We start from the raw sequence: 23,159 nt of genomic DNA on the forward strand, positions 1-23,159 counted from the left end.
GGCAGAGCATCCATTTTGATCCCTTGTGCCATGAAAATAATAGAATCATAGAGTTGGAATGGATCCTCTAGTCCAACTCCCTGAAATGCAGGAATATTTCCCCCAATGTGGGGCTTGAACCCACTACCCTGAGATTAAGAGTCTCATGCTCTACTAATTGAGCTAATATTGGATACCATATGAATGTGCCTTAATGGAGTCACACTATGGCCCCATCTTACAGCACCACTGTTATCCCTGACCCAGTTAAGCAGGGCATGGGTAAGGAACACTTAAGGAACCCCCTCCATCCCCTACCAGAGATGAATGGCAAACCAAGCTGTTAAACTATGCTGAAATGGCAAACCTGAAAGCTCAGAAACCAAGAGGACAAAAACGTTAGGAAAGAATGTGACAAAATTACAGTATAATTTATTTAGGGGACCACTGTAAGCAGATTAAAACATTAGTAGGATTTTAACCTCACTTGTAATGTAACAAATACTATGGATAATGTGGATAGATACAAAACATAGACTATGAAATAATATGCAGTTGGAAATGTTAACAACAGGACCAAGGGAGGGATGGGGGGGGGGAAGTCTCGAGATTCAGAGAAATCTCATGCATTTGTAATTGGTATTGTAATAAATTTACACTTATAGAATCAAATAAAAATGATTTCAAGAACAAAACAAACCTGGTCAGCTTTTTGTATTTCCATTTCCTTACTTCAGTCTGAATAATATGTCTTTGCAATTTCTTTCCTGGCAGACCCAGATAATGCCATCTTCCTAGCGCACACAGTTGGAACCAGCGTAGCTTGGAGGCCTAGACGATGTGAGAAGGCAGAGCCAAGTAACTGTGTGGACGGTGAGCTCCCTCAGCCTAGTCAACTTCCCTTGTCTTGGACATGTGAGCAAACGGAGGAAGGGGGGCCTGCCATCAGACAATCTCTGGATAAGTTTTATGGGACTTGCTGCCAGAAGAAGCCATTTGGAGGGAGTCCAGCCTACGAAGCGGCTTCCCAGTGCCTGTCTGTCAAAATTGCAGAGCTGGCAGGCAAAGAAGGAATGACGTACGCACAGAAGAGTCTCCAAATGGCCCAGCTGGTTTTGAACCGAGATGAGAACAAGGTGTTTCCTCAGCGCTCCAGCAGCACCTGCTTTTCCATTCCCACGGAAACCAGAGTTATTCTGGAGGAAAGAAAGCATATGCCTGGGCTCTCAAATGATATCCTTCAATTCATCTTGAATCAGAACGTAACAAAGTGATTTACCGGTATTTATTTTGCTGGAGATGGTTAGCTTTTTAAGCACATGTGCGATTTGTTGTCATTTGTCATCCAGCAATGAGGGCCAAGACATCCGCTAGTGCTATGGGGCTTTCCTTCTTCTCCTCCCCCTGTGTGCTCCATCACCCACGATTGGGGAGTGGTTAGGGAGTACCCTCCCCCAGAACAGTGCATGGTGGGGTGGGGTGGGGAAGAGGGGGGTGGATTCTTCCCCTGGCAAGCAAAAATGCTTGCGCTGGTGGAGTAATCTGCTCAGCCCTACGTTGAATTCCTTCCAAGGCATTGGATTTCTTCAAAAAAACAGAATCATTGGGGAGTGTTGTTATTTTAAAAAGAATAAAGCTGACTTTCAAGAGAGATCAAGCATAGCCTTCCCCCGGTGGGATTGACCTAATCAGTGTGTTGCAATGTATGCATACGGTAACCTGCTCCTTTCTCCTCAGGGAGGGGATTGTAAAGCTTGTTCTACTGTCACTGCTCTGGGCATGCATCAATTGGCAGGATATAAATTGGGGTTTTATGTCCCTTCCCTCCTATTCTTTGCATAACTTTAAAAGAGACAATGTAAACACATTGCTGAAACTGAAGAATATAATTCCCTGGGGAAGTAGAAATAGCTAGTGGTTGGTTTTTTTTAAGTGCAAGATCTTGTTGAATCTTTGAAGCGTGTGCCTTGCTTGTCTCCCAACTGCTGAAAGGGCAATGAGAAAGCTGTGGCTGCTGCTGAGTCCAAAGGTAGCTCTTTCTCTTTTTAAGAGCTAAAACCTTAAAATAACCCAAATACTGCAACCATCGCTGGTGGTAATTCAGTGTGTGGCTCACACCAGCTGAGCATCTGGCCTCTGCTTATTCAGCTTATTCAGCTAATAAGATTAATATTCTCAGTTCTATACAGGACCTGTGATCATTGGTGGTTGCTGTTTTTTAAGAGCAAAGTTAGCATCTGTGTATATCAAGAATATAGAGGTTTCTCCCCTTGTATCAGTAGAAGTAAATGATACCGTGGAAATTCTCTTGAAGCTTGCTGTTTGGATCATTGTAGCAGCTGCTGGGGAATGAATTTGCAGTGACTGGGCTTTCACTAGATTGAATCTTCCTCCTGTTTAGCTTTATTGCTCCTTTTGTTGTTGTCTTACAGAAATAATTGATCCACTGTTGCTCCGTTCAGAGTAGCTTTGTTTTGTTTAATTCATTAGTATTACATCCCACTTTTCCTCCAAGGAACTCTGAGTTATATTCTCATAGCTACCTTCTAAGGTAGGTTATGGTGACAACAGGGAGTGATTTAATCAAGGTCAGCCAATGAACTTCATTAGCCAAGCAGCATTTTATATCTGGGGTTTTGACAAACCAAACCAATTCCCAGCCCTGCCATCAAAGGCCCCAGAGCATCTGACAGAACTTCCTGGACCATGGATTTCAGCACTAGCTAGCTTAGCAACAGTGTCAAAGGACAGCCACAATTCCTCTTAATTATTATTCCACAGGAGTTGAGTACCACACCATACTCACCGTATACCTACCACCTTTTTTTACCCTGGAGCTCTCCCTTTTTACCGCTTTTTTTACAGCAACACCTGGAGGGCCAAAGGTCTTAGGATTTATGCAAGCCGCAGACATGCATTCACAGACCATTTTGCCTGTTGTACCTTCCACAATCCAGATAATAAATAAACACCATCTGGACATTATTTGTCAGGGATGCTTTGCGCCCTTTTTTCAAATCTTTTCCCCAAAAGTTGTTGAACTCATTGGGGCTCTTACATAAACTGAGCATTGGAGCTTTATTCCCAGAAGAATTGGGGGGGGGGGCGGTGGCGCTATTTTCTGCGAAACACAAATGAGCTTAAAATCTTTGCATAAAGAGCCTCCTTGCAAATTCTGCAGAGCAAACATCTCTGCCTGGGGAACTGCAAGCCTATGTCTGACTTAGCTAGATTTTCCACCCACTCGTTTTTGAGATTCAGTAAATTATAGATTTGTTTTCTTCCTCTCTTAACCTGTGTTGTATAAGTGAAACACACAGAGGCATTGGGATGGTTGCTGTAACTGCCTTTGGAGCTCACTTTTTCTTCTCTCTGCAGTTCTCATGGAAACATGTCAGCTGCAGGAGGAAATGAGGGAACCGCAAATGAAAGGAATTCCTAGGGCATTTCCATATGAAATTGTTGCCTTCAAGCAAGCTGCACTTGCTGTTATCTATAAAAACAATCTAGTGGGGAGGTTGTACTAGAGTGAAGGAAGCAGTTCCCTGAGCATTCCAAGCTCACTTTTTGATCCACCAAGTAATAGGCATATTGAGCTTACCCTTTTCCTTTTAGTAAGAGGTGAGCATTTCAATGCTTATTAGTAATGATCTGTTAAATAATCTGTTAAGCCGTCTTTTCCCTGTCCACCTCTTTTCTACTTTCTCTCACTTTGGAGCATAAGTAGGTGGCTTGAGTTGCTGTGCTTAATAACAATAACTGTTCTTTATGGAAGAATGTCTAAGGACTGCACTGTCAACACATTAGGAGCCTTTCTTATACCAAATCAGACTGCCTAGTTCAGTGTTGTTTACAGCAGAGGTAACCAAAGCTATAGTTAAAGCTATGGTTTTCCCAGTAGTAATACGGAAGTGAGAGCTGGACCATAAAGAAGGCTGATCGCAGTGATGCTTTTGAATTGTGGTGCTGGAGGAGACTCTTGAGAGTCCCATGGACTGCAAGAAGATCAAACCTATCCATTCTTAAAGAAATCAGCCCTGAGTGCTCACTAGAAGGACAGATCCTGAAGTTGAGGCTCTGGCCACCTCATGAGAAGAGAAGACTCCCTGGAAAAGACCCTGATGTTGGGAAAGGTGGAGGGCACAAGGAGAAGGGGACGACAGAGGATGAGATGGCTGGACAGTGTTCTTGAAGCTACTAACATGAGTTTGGCCAAACTGCGAGAGGCAGTGAGGGATAGGCGTGCCTGGTGTGCTCTGGTCCATGGGGTCACGAAGAGTCGGACACGACTGAACAACAACAACAACAACCAATCTGGTGCCTTCCATATATTGTTGCCCTCTCAATACCCTGCTGCCTTCCTCTGCTTCCCCAGCATCTGTTGCCTGAGGCAGCTGCCTCACTCTGTCTAATGGAGCCAGTCCTGAGTAAGTCCAGAGTTCAGTGAGGCTTACACTACACAGTGTGTCAAAGTTTTGCAACCTTCTCTCCTGGCTCCTGTATGTAGAGCTCCACATTATCTGCCTTTCCTAATTGCTCTTCTTTTGGCTTGTGAAAGTGAAAGCTCCACATTGTCCTAATTACCTAATGAATATTTCCACTTACCTACTGTATATGGTTTCTAGAAATGCAGAAGAAACTGACTCATTCAGACATATTGACTAATGCTTCTTGGGTCAAGAGAGACTCAAAATAGGCAATTATTTCTCTCAGCATATGTTCCAATGGAAGAGATTTCGCCTCACTTTCCATTTCTAGCTCCACATTTTCCAATGTTTGTAGTAGGCAAGTATGTCACAGCATATGGTTGCTAAACCGAGCACACATCAGCCAATTTGCCGGCTCTATAAATGCATCCCTTTTGTTGTTCTGTGTGGGTAGTTGTGTAGCATGATTTCCCCCCCTAATGTGATGAAAATATACCTGATTCTGTTTGTTCATAAGGTAATGGCTATTTTGAATGCTTTCCTTATTTTAAACAATGGCAATCCTTGTCATGAGTGGCTATCTTTAAAACACTTTCCGAAACTCACTTTTGGAAAGGGGGTGAGTAATTAAAGTTATTAATCTAAACTTTACAAGTTGTAGCTGAAGTAGGGTTGCCAGGTCAGATCTTCTGAGATCACACACTCACACTGATATATCTTATACCTAAGGAATGGAGAACTGGGTCTGGTGAAAGGATCCTACCAGGTGTTGCTGGACTTCAACTCCTTTCATAAGCTGGGGGTGATGGGAGTTCAGCGACATCTGGGGGGGCATAGTTTCCCCACCCATGCTCTAAAAGCTGGTTTTGTTTGTACAGTGGTTCTATCCACAAAGGTTTGAGAAGAACTTTGCCATATTAAAAGGCAGTGTTACTTCCCTAGTGTGGTGAAAGTTTCAGTGCTGGTTGGGTTCGTTGTGACTGTTCCTTGCTTGTTAAATGCTCTAAGAGCACCTGGCCATAGGAGTGCACCAACAGATCTCTAATTTCATGAGGGGTTTGGGTTTCTCTATATGCATTTTGTGTGTGTGTGTGTGTGTGTGGTGTGTGAGAGAGAGAGAGAGAGAGAGGCAGGCGCAGTTCTTGTCTCTCACATGGCACTGGCAGAAAGTGTAGGTCAAAAGTGTGATGCTGTTGTTTTTAATATTTTTTATTAATTTTCCATTAATAACATTCCAATTAATAATGTTAATAACATATCAAATACCAATTCATAACACAAATAATAAAGTCAATTATACATTCCAAATTAAAAGCCAATTATACATTCCAAATTAAATAAATTAAAAAGGACCTCCCATGTTCTGGCCGGAAGGAGAAAGTCTTTTATTCTTGTTCCTGCATTTTCTCTGTTGCTTGTTCTCAATTTCATAATTCTGATGTTAACCCTTTATCATCATCACAATCACTGCTATGTGATTTTCCATTGTATTTAACAAATCCATATTTATGTTAACATGCAAGAGGAATTTTTCTTCTTTCTATAATTGTCCTCAGTCATTTTCGGCTGCATCCCCTCAGAGAGCCCCCTTTCCGTTTAATGCTTTTACCTCTAAAATTCTGGGCTGTATTCCAACTATCCTTTAATTAAGTTCAAAGTACTGGTATATTCCGGAATTTGGTTCCTCTAAGTTCCAAGCTTGCTCTCCCCAGGCCCTAGGGAGGGTTCGCCAGGACCAAAGATCCAGCTTCATTTTGATAATCCATATATGATACAAATCCATACAAGCAGATGCAGTTTGATGTGATGTGAAATACACCCCATTTTTAGTGTATCAGCTGTCTTGCGCCCCCTTAAAGAAGCTTCTTATTTTTCCCCCAAATCTTTTTTAATCATTTTATAAAACATACAAAATACAATACAAACACTAGTACAAAATACCAATATTCAACATATTGAAAAGCATAAAAATAAAACGACACTACCACAAACACTAAAAAACATTTAAAAAACAAAAATATATTTTTATATATTCCATCTTCTATTAACATTGTATGGTGACTTCCTTCTTTCCCTCAGTTCGCCATTTTATGATCTCAAGCGGAAAGCACACCCTTGTTCTTGTCAGTTCTAATTAGAGCCCTCCACAGAAGGTGGCGCCATAAAGCATCTCAAATCGTTACATGGTTCCTCTCGCATTCCATTTGTTTAATTAGATCTTTCTTAGTGAGGCTTGCCAAATCGTGAAATAAAGAAGTATAGGAAAAGAAAACAGCCACTCACCTCACATAAACTGCAGCAAAACAACTTAAGTCCATCTCAGATCAAAGCTTTGGCACATGGTGACTGAATTAATTAGCAGGTCTTTTTTTATCTCTTTCTTTCCAGAACATGCCTGTTTCTTAGTCCGAATTCTAATAATTTTTGAAAAGTAGGGATCCTCCCGCTCCTGGCGATGACTCTGGAGACTTTCCAATTCGTGCAGTGCTCAGCACCCAGCGTCCCTGCCCCCGCATTCTGTAGCGAGTGGCAGTTATTGGATGACCCGCAGGTGTCGGCCAGTCCCTCTCTACCCTGGGGGGTGGGGTCAGCAGGGATAATTACTCCCATGTTGTCCCTGAAAACCTGCACAATTGGAGTCCGGTGCTCTGGGAAAGCAGCCAAATGCCATGGAAGTCTTGCAAGATGTCTAGGAGAGCAAATATGTATTGAGATTTGGGAGAGATCTTGCATGCTCTTTAAGGGACCAATGCCAGCACTGCTGCAGCGCCAAGGGCAGGTGGCTAAGTGGTGGTGAGTGTCCCATGGATGGTGGTGGGGTGGCAGAGCAGGGTGGCACTTCCTGTTTGGCCTCAAGGAGCGAAATGGGACATACAGGTGAAACTCGAAAAATTGGAATATCGTGGAAAGGTTCAAGGCTTAGATCAACTCTCCAGATGTTCAGTGTCCAGGGGTTTAGTGCCTGGCACCCAGAAACTCATAACATTTCACTTCCTTGCAGCCTAAGGAAAGCTGTTTATTGGTAGAACAGTGGGACAAAATTGAAAGAAACTGGGATGAGGAGGTCTAAGGGTGAAGTCTTGCTCCTGTCCATCATAATACTGGACAGATTACTGCAGGGTGTTGAGAGGGGTTATTTTTAACTATTAAGTGAGAAACAGCAGCCATAGTCTAGGCCAGAAGTGTTTTCCCTTGGTGACCCCGTCATGTTGAAAAGTGTCCTTAACCCACTAATATATATATATAATATATATATATATATATATAACCACACACACACACACACACACACACACACACACACACCATATATATATATAATATATATATATATTATATATATATATATTATGAATATTAAGGGGAGCCATGCCCCTTGTAAAGCAAGGTAGCTAATGTTGTCATGTCCTCCGTTGTGACACATTCCCCTGCTGAGTGACTTAGCTGAGGACTTTGGGAAGAGCAACTATTTGAGGATAGTGAGTCCAGGAGCTAGTTTGTGAGAAAGGATAGTTGCTTTCTGGCGCAATGAAGAGACTTTCTTCATCTAAAGTGTAAGTAGGATTTCTCATTCTTTCCGCAGTCTGCTTCTTTTGCTATCCCTCAAGATTTAGAAACATAGGGAACCATGTCATGGTTAGATTAGTTTTTAAAGATTGTCCTCAGGACCCCCCTTAGATGCTTTGAGGGAAATGACTTGCCTTCTCCCTTGTGGGCATCATCACAAGAAGGGCATCTCCCAGTTTTGGAGGGTCTTTTGACAAGATGCCCTCCTCCGTGGGTTCAGCTGCTTGCTGAACTCTCCATGATAGGTTTGTGAAAGCAAGTTCAGCTGTCAGGTGCCCCAGATTCAGCGCAGAGACAGAGAGTATCAAGGAAGTAACTTGACTCCTTTTCCTATGTATTTTCCCTCTTCTTCCCTAGGTTTCGTGGTCTTTGCAGGCTGCGTGAACTGCTGGCCTCCTGCTGTCGTGCCCCCAGAATCTATCCCCTGGTCTGCTAGGAGGAGGAGGAAGAGATATTGGAAGATAGATGAGATAACAAAGTTAATGTTAGGAAAGATCAGAAGGAAGAGTTACTGAAGGTTAAAACTATTTATGTGAGACCATGCGACCAGGGGATGGATGCCGCCATTGCTGATATGGATGGTGAGTGTTGATCTTTGTTTATGAGAGAATCTGCCTGGGGGGGGGGGGCAGCTCCCTGATTCAATAGAGTTCAGGGATGGGATGAGGACTTTGGGAAGAGCAACTATTTGAGGATAGTTCAGGTGAGAAAAGGTCGTTTTTGAGGAAGCAAACATGTTTTCTAGTGCAAGGAAGAGACTTTCTTCATTTAAAATGTAAGTAGGATTCCTAATTATTTCTGCATTCTGCTTACTATCCCTCAAGATTTAGAAACATAGGGAACCAAATTCAGCGCAGAGATAGAGAGTATCAAGGAAGTAACTAGAATCCATTTCCTGACTATTTCCCCTCTTCCCTGGATTCCGCAGTCTGCACAGGCTGGGTGAGCTGCTAGTCTCCTGCTGCCATGCCACTAAGATCCATCCCCTGGTGACTGAGTGTGTGCCACACTCAGTTGTTCTCAAAGCCTGTTGAAAGAGAGAATGGCCAGTGTGGCAGGCTGTATCTGCTGGCCTCCTGCTGTTGTGCCCCTATAATCCATCATCTTGGGCATGGATAGGCAAACTAAGGCCCAGGGGCCGGATCCGGCCGAATCGCCTTCTAAATCCAGCCCGCGGACGGTCCGGGAATCAGCATGTTTTTACATGAGTAGAATGTGTCCTTTTATTTAAAATGCATCTCTGGGTTATTTGTGGGGCATAGGAATTCGTTCATTATTTCCCCCAAAAATATAGTCCGGTCCCCCACAGGGTCTGAGGGAAAGTGGACTAGACCCCTGCTGAAGAAGGATTGAACCTTGGGGATTGAACCTTGGCTCATTCATGCTTTCCATAGGCTGGCCACTGTGAGAACAGGATGCTGTAGATAGGACATTGGCTTGATCCATCAGGGCTCTTTGTTTTTGTTTTTTTAATTTTAATTTTATTTACTTTTAATTTTATTTACTTTATTACATCTATACAAAAGAAAAAGAACATTGAATAAAAACAAACAAACGATAACCAAAGAATAGCAATGTTAAAAGATTACATTTAAATTCTTCCTAAAAACCACAAAATGCATTCAATTAATGCCTTCCTATATTCCAAATAATTCAGTTGTAAATAATACAAAGGAAAACATAACATCCAATTCCATATTCATATAAATCCATTCTACTAACCTTTAGTAGAATCAGGGCTCTTTGTGTGTTCTTGTGTCACCATGAGCCACCATGCCTCACCTGCTGTATAGCTGAGAGGATGGTGCCACCTCTTTGTGTCTTTTCACATGAGCAATGGGAGTGATTGGCACATTTGCAGGATGTCAAGGGGATCTTTCCACTATGAATGAACAGTTAGAAAGAACTAGGTGTCCCTCTTTTGAACGAAGTGCTTTTGCTTAAGGCTTCCCATTACTTTGATGATATACAGTGTAATCCATAAGAATAAATCTGGGAAATCCTTCCACTCCCATTTGAGAGCCAATAGAGAAAAATGCTGGTAAAATAGTGAGCGTTAAATGCATGGCTGTGTGCTAATAGACCTTGGGATTTTAAAAATGCTTATAGCTCCCATAGTCACTATATATTGTTGCACATAAAGATGGGTTTAATTTATAGTGCCGAGATTCCTCTGTGAATCTAGCACACAGCTAGAAAACTCAAAAGTGATTTTTTAATTATTATTAAGCAGTACTTAGAATTAAAGCACTATAAATATTTAAATGTGTGAATTATTAAGGCAGCCAGACTAGCCCAGTTTGCTGAGAATATTAAATGGGATATGGGCAGATAAATCACTACCTGTAGTCCACGGCCAAATATAGCAAATGAACTGTTCCATCGCTAGGAAAGAATGGTATGTTTTAAAATATTCTCTCTAAGGAGGGTAGCTTAACCCCAACTGAATTCTTGCAACGGCATGCAAGACAATAAAGCTCTTAGTTAGTATAATGCAAAGGTTAAAGTTGCAATCCTATAGACACTATAGAGATTGAACATTGAATAGAATTTACTTCTGAAGAAAATTGGATTGCCTCTTCATGTGCATAAATGTTCGTGCTTGCATGTGCACTTAAAGGGGGGGGAGCTCTTTCTCCCTTCTCACTCCACTTGTCAATCCCCCATTCCCCCCAGACTCAGTGGTTTAGATCACAGCACCACCTGTGTCACTACAACACCTGGTAGCCGTCATGGAATACACTGTGTGAAGGTACTGTGAAATATTTCAGGGCTCCACCTCCATAATCTTATTCTTATGACGAAGATGAGGAGTGGAAGAAGTAGAAGTTTGAGTGCAACAAGAAGCGAGGGACACTGAAGTATTCCCCGCATTTCTCCCAGTGCTCCCTCTTGCTCCTCCGCAGCAAGACAGATGCCCCTTTTAGCCCCATCCACATCTAGCTGGCCTTTCCCCAGTTCTCTCCCCTTTCCACCCTATCACCAGAGGCCTAAAAGTTCCTCCCTCTCTCACACCCACCTTCCTCCCTCCCTCCCATCGCTTTCCTTTCCCCCCCCCATCCTGCATGCTTGAATAAAAAAGTAAAGGGACCCCTGACCATTAGGTCCAGTCGTGTCCGACTCTGGGGCGCGGCACTCATCTCGCGTTACTGGCCGAGGGATCCGGCGTACAGCTTCCGGATCATGTGGCCACCATGACAAAGCCGCTTCTGGTGAACCAGAGCAGCGCACGGAAAGGCCATTTACCTTCCCGCCGGAGCGGTACTAATTTATTTGCTTGCACTTTGACGTGCTTTTGAACTGCTAGGTGGGCAGGAGCTGGGACCGAACAACGGGAGCTCACCCCATCGCAGGGATTCGAACCACTGACCTTCTGATCAGCAAGCCCTAGGCTCTGTGGTTTAACCCACAGCGCCACCTGGGTCCCTTGCATGTTTGAATAAGGTTGCACAAAAAGCACTCTGAAAATTGAGTTTGCTGACAGGATCTTCCTCCCCACTTCCCATTAAAGTGCATTAAAGTGGTTTGCTGTTGTTTCCTCTCTCCCCTTTCTGTATGTGTTTTTCTGTGTAAATAATGTTTAAAACTCAATACCAAAAAAAAAAACCCAACCCTATACATAAAACAAGCAAATCCCAATGTACCCGTAATCATTGGGTTTTTCTGACCTGTGGCTGACTGTTGAATCCCACGGGGAACATACATACATTTAGTCAGAACTTTGGTTCATCTAGCTCCGTATTATCTAAACTGACAGCCTCCCCAGGTTTTCAGACTGGACTCTTTCCCTGCCCTACTTGGAGAAGCTGGGGATTGAACCTGGGACATTCTGCATGCAAAGCATGTCTTCTGCCACTGAGCCACGGGCCTTGTCTGAATTTTAGAATGCAAGGGATTTTCTTGACTGGTTTCTACAGCAGCTGTATCCCCGAGAGGAGCAGCATAGAGAAGCAGCAGCCACAGAAGCCTGGAGTAGAGGAGAGGAGAGGCTCACAAAAGGATGCACTCATACCTTTTCAGTAAAGCTTTCATCCTTCAGAAAAAGACCCCCTGGTTCCCTGCCGGGCTCCATAGCTCTTTAACAATCCCTTCACATCAAGGCTTTGCACAATTGTTAGGAGATGTGCCTCTTTCTCCAGAATGTTTCTGAGCCTTTGTTAAATTCAAGCTGTTATCTGTTGCTGTTTGAATGCACTCTTCTGCTCACTTTCCATGGCAGGTTATGATCAGTTTTCATCTTCTTTTGAAAATAGATAACCTGATCTGTCACTTTCAGAGTTGCAAATGGGGAAAATTTGCATTGATTGATCCCAGAAATGACAACCCCAGATGTGAAGAGGACTCTCTTGATCAGATCAAGCTGCCATCAGGCTACAATAAAAATAATTTTAGAAATGTTCTAAAGCAGGCAGAACCCCTTTCAGAACTTGCAGTGTTGTATTTGATGAGAGAAATTTACTGGCTCAGACCTCACTGAGCGGGGTCACATAAGCATAATTACAAGAGAAATGCTACAATTATTGCCTGAAGCAAACCAAGCTCAGTTGAGGACCTGATACAAAAACCCACTAGGAAACTGCAGTGTTGCTCAGAGCCCAGACATGTTGGGCATACAATATGGCGATATTGTCCTTAGTTCAGTGACTCTGTGCCATTCCAACCAGGCTTGGGGACCTGGGCAGCAATGGGTCTAGGGCTCAAACCCCCAGATCCTGGGCATGCCTGTACATGGACAACCCCAGAGCTATGTATACAGTGCAAGAGGGTTGGCTGTAGTGAAAACAGCAGTCCAGAGACACCTGGTGTTCAGCAATCCCTGAAACCTAGTTGTTATGTCCCCATGATAGAAAAGCCCGCTACACACTTCTAGGACAGCCTGAGAGGGCTGTGAACAAGCCTGCCATCATGGATGCTTCCTGGTGAGGTTATAACCCCTGTATGTGCCTGGCAACGGGTAGAGGATGTCATCATTTGCCATCAGGCCCCAGAGACTGTAGGGTCTCCTATCAGGCTGACGGTCCACAGTCCACACCTCATGACCATAGTTTAGTGGTAGAATCCCTGCTTCACAGGCAGAAGGTTCTAGGTTCAATCTCTGCCACCTCCAGATAGGCTTGAGGAAAGCTTCTGTCCAAAACTTTGGAAAGCCACTGCCAGTCACTGTAGATTATATTGAGCTAGAGGGACCAGTGGTCTAACTGAGTATAAGGCAGCTTCCTATGCAAACATCTCTTGAACCTGCTGAGGAGATCCAGAGGAGTGTAGATGCTGGGGAGAAGGTTTGAGCCAGTATGGCTTGGAGGTGCCATGAGAGCATCACTGCTCAGCTCTGCAGAATTTGACTTGCCTATGGGAGCATAAGCCCAGGGCTTATGGGGCACTATCCATGACCCACCCTGCTCAGGGACTTGGACTATTCAGGGGAGGAGAGGGTAGACATAATTCGGCATTGCTGGCTCCATCCCACAGCCCACCATGTGCCTCTTCACCCTTGACACCTGGACCCCTGGTACACATGATGGTGGCAGGCCTACACTCACCACCACAGCTTGAGGCTCCAGAGAGGCCTCCGGGACACTGCTGCTGTTGATGCTCCTGTGAGTGCTTGGGAAGACCGCTCCCTCCTCTGGCCAACTCCATTGGGCCTAGGAGGCGGGGCTTACACTCACCCACCATCACACCAAGAAGGGCAGCCTCGGCTCTTGCTCTGTAATGTACTAGTGTTTGTATATTTTTACATTGCAATGTAGCCAAATCAAATTCCAAGTATGTTGGAAAATGTACTTGGCCAATAAAATTATTCCTATTCCTAGAAATAGTAGTAACAATAAATACATGTAGTGCTATAAATTTCCTAGTCCTGCCTTGCTTTAGTAATACCAGCTATGACTACATATTTTGCTTTCCGTGAGCTCAATAGCTCTGCTGGTTATACGGCTGCCCCTGCCTCACATTGAGCACTGTAAAGAGTTCATAGAAAGATGGATTGAGACATACTGCAAGATCGGTATGTGTGTGGTCTTTCAGAGTTAGGTAGGCAATATAGGCAAATCTCTGTTCCCAAGGAGCTGACAGTCTCCAACAGGCAGCTGGAAAGCAACAGAAGGCAGTAGGGAGAAAGGAGGTAAAGGAGTGAAGAATGTGGGCAGATTTCTCTAATCCATAGTGGTGTTTCGAGACAATGCATTTGCTGTGAGGAAGGAGTGTGGGGTCCATTCATTCTGCTCAGGGCAAATCAAACACCCCCCCCCGCGAACTCTTTGGACAAATTCTTACGTCAAGGGTCGTCGTGTCCTCCCCCCCCCCGTTTGTTCCATTTCCCCCAAATCATTACAAGCACTTCAATAAAGAGGATGTTGCCGTGGAACATTTTTCATTTAGCCTCTCTCCAGGAGTTTCTATCAGCTCATTAGATAGATCGGCAGTGGGATGAGACAAGGTGAGGAAACGTAATTGCTGAAATAGGGCTCATTTGACAGGGATTTCTACGCAGGGGGGGGGAGAGAGAGAGAGAGAGAAAGAAAGGAGGAGTGTGTGGGGGCGTGAGTGAATGCGGGCGCATTTGCCTGTGAGTGACGCTGGAGGAGGGAATATTAATTATTTTACAGAGAGGAGCTGGAAATCCCTTAGCATCGAAGCCCTCAAATAAGAACGGTGGCTCTTTATTCCTGCAGGTTCAAGTCAGTTCTGCACTTAGTTACCCCGCCACCGCACCCACCATGGAGGCCAGTGGGGACGATGATCTTCTTGCAGGCATCTTGTTGGGTCCGTGTGTATAATATGAGGGAGGGGATCCCTGTGCTCTGATGCGGGATAGGAATCTTCAGTTGTCATAATGAGAGGGGTGGAGGTGGGCATAGAAACTATCTTTATCTGGGGCCGCTGGGCGCTGCAGAGAATCATAAGATAAAATTGCGCTCACAGTGAAAAAATGGATTGAAGATGGAAGTGAGGCTCTCTCTTCTACCCATAGCAGGGTAGGGACATTATCCAGGTGGTCTTCTGGGAAGGAACATACCAAGCTGCCTTCTACTGACTCAGACCATTGCGCCCCACTAGCTCAGTATTGCCTTCCCTGACTGGCAGCGGCTCTCCAGGAGCTGGGTTGGACACCATGCCATGCAGATACTCTACCACCTAGCCGTTGTGTGCTAGGAGGAGCGAAGGGGCGTCGGGGGCGAGAGCGGGCTTGGCAAGCTATTGAGAGGAGTTTTGTCTGGGGGTTGGCTTTGCGCGGTGGCAAGGAAGCGTTGTGTGGGCTGCTGGCAGCGGTAGAGGGAGTCTCGCTGTCTTCGGCAGCTTCTGGAGCAGGATCTTTCTGGCGATCCCAGGGACTCTCCGCCCCGATCCCCTGGGGGCCACCTCTGACGCAAACCCCTTTCCCCTGGCTCCGACGCCCCCTTCCTCCTCTGTATTCCCCACCCTCCCTTAAATAGCGTGGAGCTGCGGCCAGGAGGCGAGCTGGTGGCGAAGCAGCTTCAGCTGTTGCAAGCAAGTCTGTCCCTCCTGCTTGCCTGCCTGTCGGCCGGCCATGGTACCTTCCGTGGCGCTGCTCAGTCTCCTCGGAGCCGCAGCTCTGGCAGGTGAGTGAGGGCGCAGGGGGCCGCGCGGGTTGGGTCAGCACCACGAAGAGCGCCGCGGGGTCCGATCAGCACTGTGGACAGCGGCACGGCTCGGATCAGCGGCACGGAGAGCGACGCAGGCGCGGCAGACCGCAGGGAACAGTGGAGGGGAAGGCGGGATAGGGATATGGAGTCCGGTGGTGCTTTCCTAACCCTCGCCCACCTACAGCTGAGTCAATGCACCATAACCAAGAACCGGGTGGCAGGGACCTCGCCTGGGCACGGGAAAGCCCTCTCTCAGTCTGCCAAGGGATCCATCTCCTGTATCTCGTCAGGTTTCCATTCATCCATCCACATACCCACCCCTTCAGTTATGCACCTAAAAGAGAGAATCATGTCTTGTGTTTGGCTTGAACGCATATAGGGAGTATTCATTCAACAGCTTCCAGCTCCAGTTATGCCCACTTCAGTGCCCTAGAAGGAGAGCCAGTCTGCACTAGCTTCTCTTCAAAGGCAACAGCATCTCATACAATGCATGGGAGACCAAACCCAAAGATGGGCTCCTTGCCCATGTCAGAAGTGCATTGGGTTTCAAGTGCGCATAACTTGAATTCAGGGTCCCCTGACAGCAGGAGGAGAAAAGATCATTAAAAGGGAAATATATATAAAATATACCTTCTCGGTGTGTGTTCTCACACACCCATGTATGTAAGGGGAGGAGGAGGAGGAAAGGAGTAATTTATACATGCTCAGTATTTGTGTGTAGTTACCGAGGGCATGTACCAAATCCACTGTGGGTGAACAAGCACTCCTACATGCTGGTTGTTCATTCAGTTTTTTGCCTGAATGGAACCAGACAGCTCAAATTAAGCATGTTAAAATGCTGAAGACACGTTTCTAGAAACAGGCATTTTATAGGTATAAAACTGAAAGATAAAGTGACAGCCAGCACTTTTCACACATTTGCTATTTGTCCATTTCGTAAAAGTATATACCGGTATGCCACTTGACTGTAAAAGACAAATGAAAGAAACCTCAAAGCATTTGCTTTGGTTTGAATTTAATTGTCTGGCAAGATCAGGAAACAAGGATAATTGAAAATTCCATATCAATTTTATCGATTTTAATAACATACTGGATGTTTTAAGAAATCCTTGCTTTAAAACTTGCCTTATTAACTATAAATGCTGTTGAGGTGAACTTGACTTGCCTGTAAAGAGAACAATTTCATTGTGGAATGAGGCACCCACTGCTGAAGTTCTGTTGCTCTTTCCCTCCACTCTGGCAACTGGATTGAGGGTGCGTGTTGCCTTTTCCTGAGATGAGTCACTTACATGCGAGTGCTTCCCAAGTCTTGGAGCTGTAGGAAGGGTAGGGAAAGCCCATTAATTCTCAAAACGTTTACTTCTGTCAAAAGCAATATGCTGTGTTTTATGTGGGCATGTTGGTCTGTAATACTGCTCATGAAGAAAAACCTGAACACTCAACCAGTGGTTTTAAGTGCCATGGACCAGCTGATGTGTACTATTTTAAAAAGTGATAGCTATATATGATTGATTTCTATAAAAATCAACTGCAATACTGCACTACCATGATAGATAATTAAGGCTGCAATCCTGGGTGGATAATTAAGGCTGCAAGTTGCACTGAGACAGTATAGTGCAGTTGTTAGAGACTAGGAACTGGGGGACCAGGGCTACCCAGCAATTCCTTCCTTTTACAGCACAGATGGAGAACCATTTTCAACTTTTCTGGGCAACCTTCTGAGGACCACATGCCTTTAATGGGCCAAAGGCAAGAAATGGAAGAGGAATGAATGTGAATTTTACTTTTGTAGAGTAGTCTAGTTTCTACATACACACTCCCACACTACTTCTACTCTCCTTCCAGGCAAGCAAGAAGCACTATCACTGTTCAAGGAGGCATTGCAGAGAGCCAGAAGCAAGGTCAGTGGGGAGAGGCAGGTGGCCTGGGGAAAATCCCGAGGTCCAAATAGAGAGGGCTGCATTTCATCCTCCAGACCTGAGGATCCCGTAAAACACATTTTTACCGTAAAACACATTTTGAATGCTAAATAAATTAAACCAATTGAGTTATTCTTGGTGGTGGCAGTATTCAGTGGTGGTGAAACAAAACTGATTGCCTTTTTTGCACATTGTCATAAATGTATGTATTAAGCTCTTAACCCCCTTCGGCAGAAGGTTCTCTAAGACATTATTGCCCCAGCCAATCGCACGGACAGTTGCCCACATTGTTGGAGATTGTGCTCTCCAGCAGTGATCCATTTGGTGCAATTCAGCCTGTACTGTAATGGACAGGTGCTCCTTTTTGTGCAATATGGCTCTACAGCCATCATATGGTATAATAGGTAAAGGTAAAGGGACCCCTGACCATTAGGTCCAGTCGCGGATGACTCTGGGGTTGTGGTGCTCATCGCTTTATTGGCCGATTGAGCCGGTGTACAGCTTCCAGGTCATGTGGCCAGCATGACTAAGCCGCTTCTGGCGAATGAGAGCAGCGCACAGAAATGCTGTTTACCTTCCCGCTGGAGCGGTACCTATTTATCTACTTGCACTTTGACGTGCTTTCAAACTGCTAGGTTGGCAGGAGCTGGGACCGGGCAACGGGAGCTCACCCTGTTGCGGGGATTCGAACCGCTGACCTTCTGATCGACAAGCCCTAGGCTCAGTGGTTTAACCCATAGCGCCATCCGCGTCCCTCATGTGATATAATACCTTATCCCAAATGGAACTCTATCTGAAATATGCCTTTGATGATGTAACATCGCAACAGACAGCACAAACTATATTTAATGTTGCTTGCTTAATTTAGTCAGTGAGTGTTCCCTTCATTCAGGGCAGGGAAGTATTGCCTTTGTTTTGAAATAATAATAATAATAATAATAATAATAATATATAATAATAATACAATATGGCTTTATTGTCTCAGTAACACTTTACCCATTCCCACTCCCCCACCCCCCCTTTACTTGTTAATCTGCTGCTCCTGTCCTCCTTCTAGTTTCTTGATATAAAAATCCATAATTCTAAGAGGACCACATGTTCCCCACCACTGTTTTCAAGAAAAGGGTCAGTTTCCCCATCCCACCTTTTTTTGAGATGTGATTCTGTCTCAGGATTAACCTCCCCCCCTGGTTAGCTCATTCTAACAAAATGAATTTCAGCAGGGACAAATGTAAGGTTTTGCACTTAGCCAGGAAGAACCAGCTGCACAAATACAAGATATGGAGCACCTGGATTGCCAATAGTACATGTGAAAAGAATCTGGTGGTCTTAGTAGACCACAAGCTTAACATGGGTCAACAGTATGCAGCGACAAAGAAGGCAACATCTCTTCTAGGCAACATCAACAGAAGTATCAAGTCCTGATCAAGAGAAGTCATAGTTCCACTCTATTCTGCCTTGGTCAGGCCACTCTTGGGAGTACTGTGTCAAGTTCTGGGTGTCACAATTTAAGAAGGATATTGACAAGCCGGAACATGTGCAAAGGAGGGTGACCAAGATGATCAAGGGTCTGGAAACCAAGCCTTGTGAGGAACAGTTGAGGGAGCTGGGTGTGTTTAGCCTGGAGAAGAGAAGAATGAGATATGATAGCCATCTTCAAATATCTAAAGGGCTGTCATGTGGAGGATGGAGCAAGCTTGTTTTCTTCTGCTCCGGATGCTAGGAGCTGAACAAATGGCTTCAAGATACAAGAAAGGAGATTCAGACTCAACATCGGGAATAACTCTGACAGTAAGAGCTGTTTGACAGTGGAGCAGTCTCCCTCGGGAGGTTGTGGACTCTTCTTCCTTGGATGTTTTTAAGCAGAGATTGGAGATAGCCATCTGTCATTGATGCTTTAGCTGAGATTCCTTCATCACTGTGGGTTGGACTAGATGACCCCCCAGGTCCCTTCCAGCTGTATGATTATATGATTCTTCATGCTGACAAATTATTGTTATATGCAAAAGTATGAAGCATGCATGTCAAAAGCACAAATCATTTTGCTCAAACAATCGGGGGGGGGGAGTTTTATTATTTATTATAAAGCCTTCAAAATTGGTGTCAGTGACTGCATCTTCTGGTACATCATCCCACAAATCAGTTGCGTGGTCTGTGATTAAGGCAGAGATCCGAATCATGTGTACTCAGAAGTAAGACTCCTTGAGTTTAATGGGACTTGCTCCCATATATGTGGGGTTAGGATTACAGGCTAAACACTTAGCCTGTCCTAAACACATGGCCTAGTCACAATGGTTATATTCAGTTTTTTTCTCCTTTTAAAAAATGTATAGGGGTACTCTCATTTTCCTACTCATATCGAAATATTGCCCCTCAGTGAGGCCAAACTTAGATTCACAAAATGTTTAGGGGTATGCATACCCCTGCATCCCCCCAGAAAAAAAGCACCGGTTATATTCTACCTCAAGGGAACAAAAGGGGGAGAATGCTATTGCCCTCCTGTCCTTCCAGCGTTCACAGAGGCACCAGCTTGGCCACTGTGGAAAACAGGATGTGAGGCTTGATAGGCCTTTGGTACAACCCAGCAGGGCTCTGTCTAAGTTTTTACAGTCAATTAATCTCACAGGGAATCCCAAGTTGTAAAATGTTGATAGAAGAGTGGAAGAATTGCTATCTATTTGCTGTCTCTAGACCACACATTACGACAAAAATATATTAAGTCAGCTACTTTCCCACCCTAAACTAAAAAGTCCCGAACAATTCTGCTTTTCTAAAGCCCCACCCCACCCCTTGGTCATTTTGGTTACCTTTTTTCTGCACCTTTCCCATCTCTTCGATCCCCATTCTGAGAAGGGATGACCGGAACTGTCCTTGGCATTCTGTGCAGCTGCACCATAGATTTATATGATGAATTGAACTAGAACTCTGTGGCGTTCCATTTGATGCTGTTGGACTCCAACTCCCATCATCCCTGCGCATTGACCATTCCGGCTGGAGCTGCTGGGAGCTGGAGTCTAGCAGCATCTAGAGAGCCACAGAATCTCCCCAACCCACATCTAGAAGGTGGAACTCAGAAATTCAGTGCTCTGCTCTGGCTCTGAAGAGGAGGTCCAAAAGCTGCAAACAGCATCACCCAGGATAGAGAAGCAACGGTAACGTCTGTTATGCAACTCCCGCTACAGTTTTGATGCAGAGTTCATGTGAGGGGAGGAGTGTGGCTAGAATAAGCAGCGCTCCAGGAATACCATGCAGGCAGATGGTCCTCTGTAGTCCTCTGCCAGCTGGCTGATGGCTGCTTTCAACGGTTAGATTTATGCTAGGCAGAACTGGCGGTGCTGCAACTGGCTTCATTACATTCTCTGTCTCCTTAGGCTAGGGAATAGGGAACCTTTTTTTCAGTCTGAGGGCCACATTCATTTTTGAGTAACCTTCCAGGGGCCATGTGACAGCAGTGGATGGGGCCAGAGGCAAAAGTAGGCAGGGCAATGAATGGAAGTTTTGTTGTAATATACAGTTACTGATTCACACTTGCAGGCATGAAAGAGTTAACCTGAGCCCAGACCTCAGGTTGCAGGTGGGTGTGGCTTAGCAAGCGCTCAGCAGCCTCTGCTCCCCTCCCTTTCTCAATCTTTGTCTTCATGCTTCCTGGAACAAGTGAAGAAGGAACCCTGTGCGGGGAAAGTGCCCACACCATCTTAAATCCAGAGCTGATGAGAGCTGGTGTCCAGCAATGTCTGGACATATTCCTTTTTCTGGTGCATACTCAAGGGATTAGCTGAAGTATACAATTATTATGGCTGAAATGGTGCACGCTGGTGCAGAGCTGTGCATGTTTTGTTCCAGACCATAAGTTCTTTGATTCACAAAACCAGAAAAGGTCTCCCTGTGTCTCCTTTAGGCTGCTGCTAGATGTAATAATTCAAGGTATGCAAAAATCTATAAAAGGGTAGCTGCATCTGTCATTAGAATAATGTGGTGATGGATGTCGGACATCTTGGGGGCTAAACTAATTATCCTCAATGATAAATACTGCAGAAATTGAATGTGGGCTTAAACACTAAAGGGTTATTTCATTGTTTTATTCAGTGAACTTCCATTCTGCTCTGGCGTAGCTGCTACTGCCTTCATTAAGTATTGAAGATCATATATCCTCGTCACAGCGTTATTGTTTAATAAGCACGCTTGGTTTTGAGGAGTTTGGAACTATGGAATTATGCAAACAGGCAGTAAATTCACTTTGCATTTCCTGACGGAAAGGAGGTTTTGGACTGGTGGCACCAAAGCTCAATCTTGGCTAGCTCACTTTGAATTATGGCATCTAATATGTTGAGCCTATTCTGCACTGGTGGGTGGTTGTTTTTGCACTAGTGTAATGTTGGATGGATTGCTGCATACTCAAGTTATTCATTCATTATTAAAAACTGCTTCAGCAAAACAGCTCGCTTCCAATGATGCAGCAACAGAAGCCTGCGCTCTTCTGGCTTTGGACTGGCTGCGTTGCAGAACAAGTCAGGCGCATTCGTGGAAGCGAGCGGGGTCGGGTGATGGGGCATTTTCACAGAGACAGAAAATGTGATCTAGCTGACTCATGGAGGCAGGGAAATGCCAGCTCCCATTGCCAGCACATGACTCGCTCTCGTGAATAAATTTGTTTTATTACTGCCATAACTCACGCACAAAGCAAGCATTTAAAAAATGATATCGCTGCTTAATGTTCATGCTTCCGTATCTTTTTATTACCATTTGAATCTAGGGAATGTTAAAAAAAACAAAAACAAAAAAACCCCACTCACTTTGAGCAAGCAATATCCAAGAGCTAAACAAGTAATAGCTTTTAACGACGATGAAAGATCATGGGATTAAATTCATATTTCACACTGGATATGAATCTGTCTAGAAAGGAGCTGGGGAAGAGGCTGTAAACCATTTCCCCACCCGTGTACAGTAACAGAACCATATAAGGGGGGGGGGGGGGGTCAAAATACCTAAAGACTGAAACAGAATGAGTCGCAAGCATAGGAAACCAGTATGTGGAAGGATTTCATTCATTTGAAGTTTGTCCGGGCTTTTTTGCAGATTCCTTTTCAAAATCAGAGCAGCAGGCACAACAGAGGCCTGCTGTTCTAACTCTGCAAACAACTTGCAGACTGTAAAGCAGGGATAACTAATATGGTTTACCACCCTGCTATCTAGCATCCTAGTAAAGAGGCGTCTCCTCTTCTCACTGACTTTCATCAAGGATAAAGAATGAAATGGGGACTGGGAATCTGAATTAAAGCAGGGAAGTATTGCAAGCAACAAGACCCTGCATTTGGAAGCGACTTGTTCAGCATTCCTGTTATGTACTCCGGTGGTTGACATGATATATTCAGGGTACCAGGGAAGACTGGAAAATTATGTTCTTATTGAAGAAGGAAGGCTGTAATATGCAAAGCACATAGTTAGGATTCCAGGAGTCAAGCATCACACAAAATACCAATTTAATTATGGTGCAAAGGTTGGAATCGGCGAGTGAAACAAAGACAATGGGTTGTGGTGCTGGAGGAGACTCTTGAGAGTCCCATGGACTGCAAGAAGATCGAACCTATCCGTTCTGAAGGAAATCAGCCCTGAGTGCTCACTGGAAGGACACATCCTGAAGCTCCAATACTTTGGCCACC

General features: G+C 44.7%; 1 protein-coding gene and 1 long non-coding RNA gene across 2 annotated transcripts in view; both read left to right on the forward strand.

Annotated features, from left to right (window-relative positions):
* The window catches only part of CHGB (chromogranin B), a 68,510-nt gene that overhangs the window by 33,158 nt on the left and 12,193 nt on the right, over positions 1–23,159 (forward strand). Inside the window, 1 exon segment of the mRNA XM_033142831.1 lies at positions 754–852. Within this exon segment, the coding sequence (XP_032998722.1) occupies positions 754–852 (99 nt within the window).
* On the forward strand, positions 1,475–4,689 carry LOC117043302. The gene is made up of 2 exons (XR_004426172.1): positions 1,475–2,530; positions 4,355–4,689. It is a non-coding gene; the product is annotated as an uncharacterized LOC117043302 (long non-coding RNA).

Source organism: Lacerta agilis, chromosome 3 (genome assembly GCF_009819535.1).
Source record: "Lacerta agilis isolate rLacAgi1 chromosome 3, rLacAgi1.pri, whole genome shotgun sequence".
Classification (NCBI taxonomy): Eukaryota; Metazoa; Chordata; class Lepidosauria; order Squamata; family Lacertidae; genus Lacerta; species Lacerta agilis.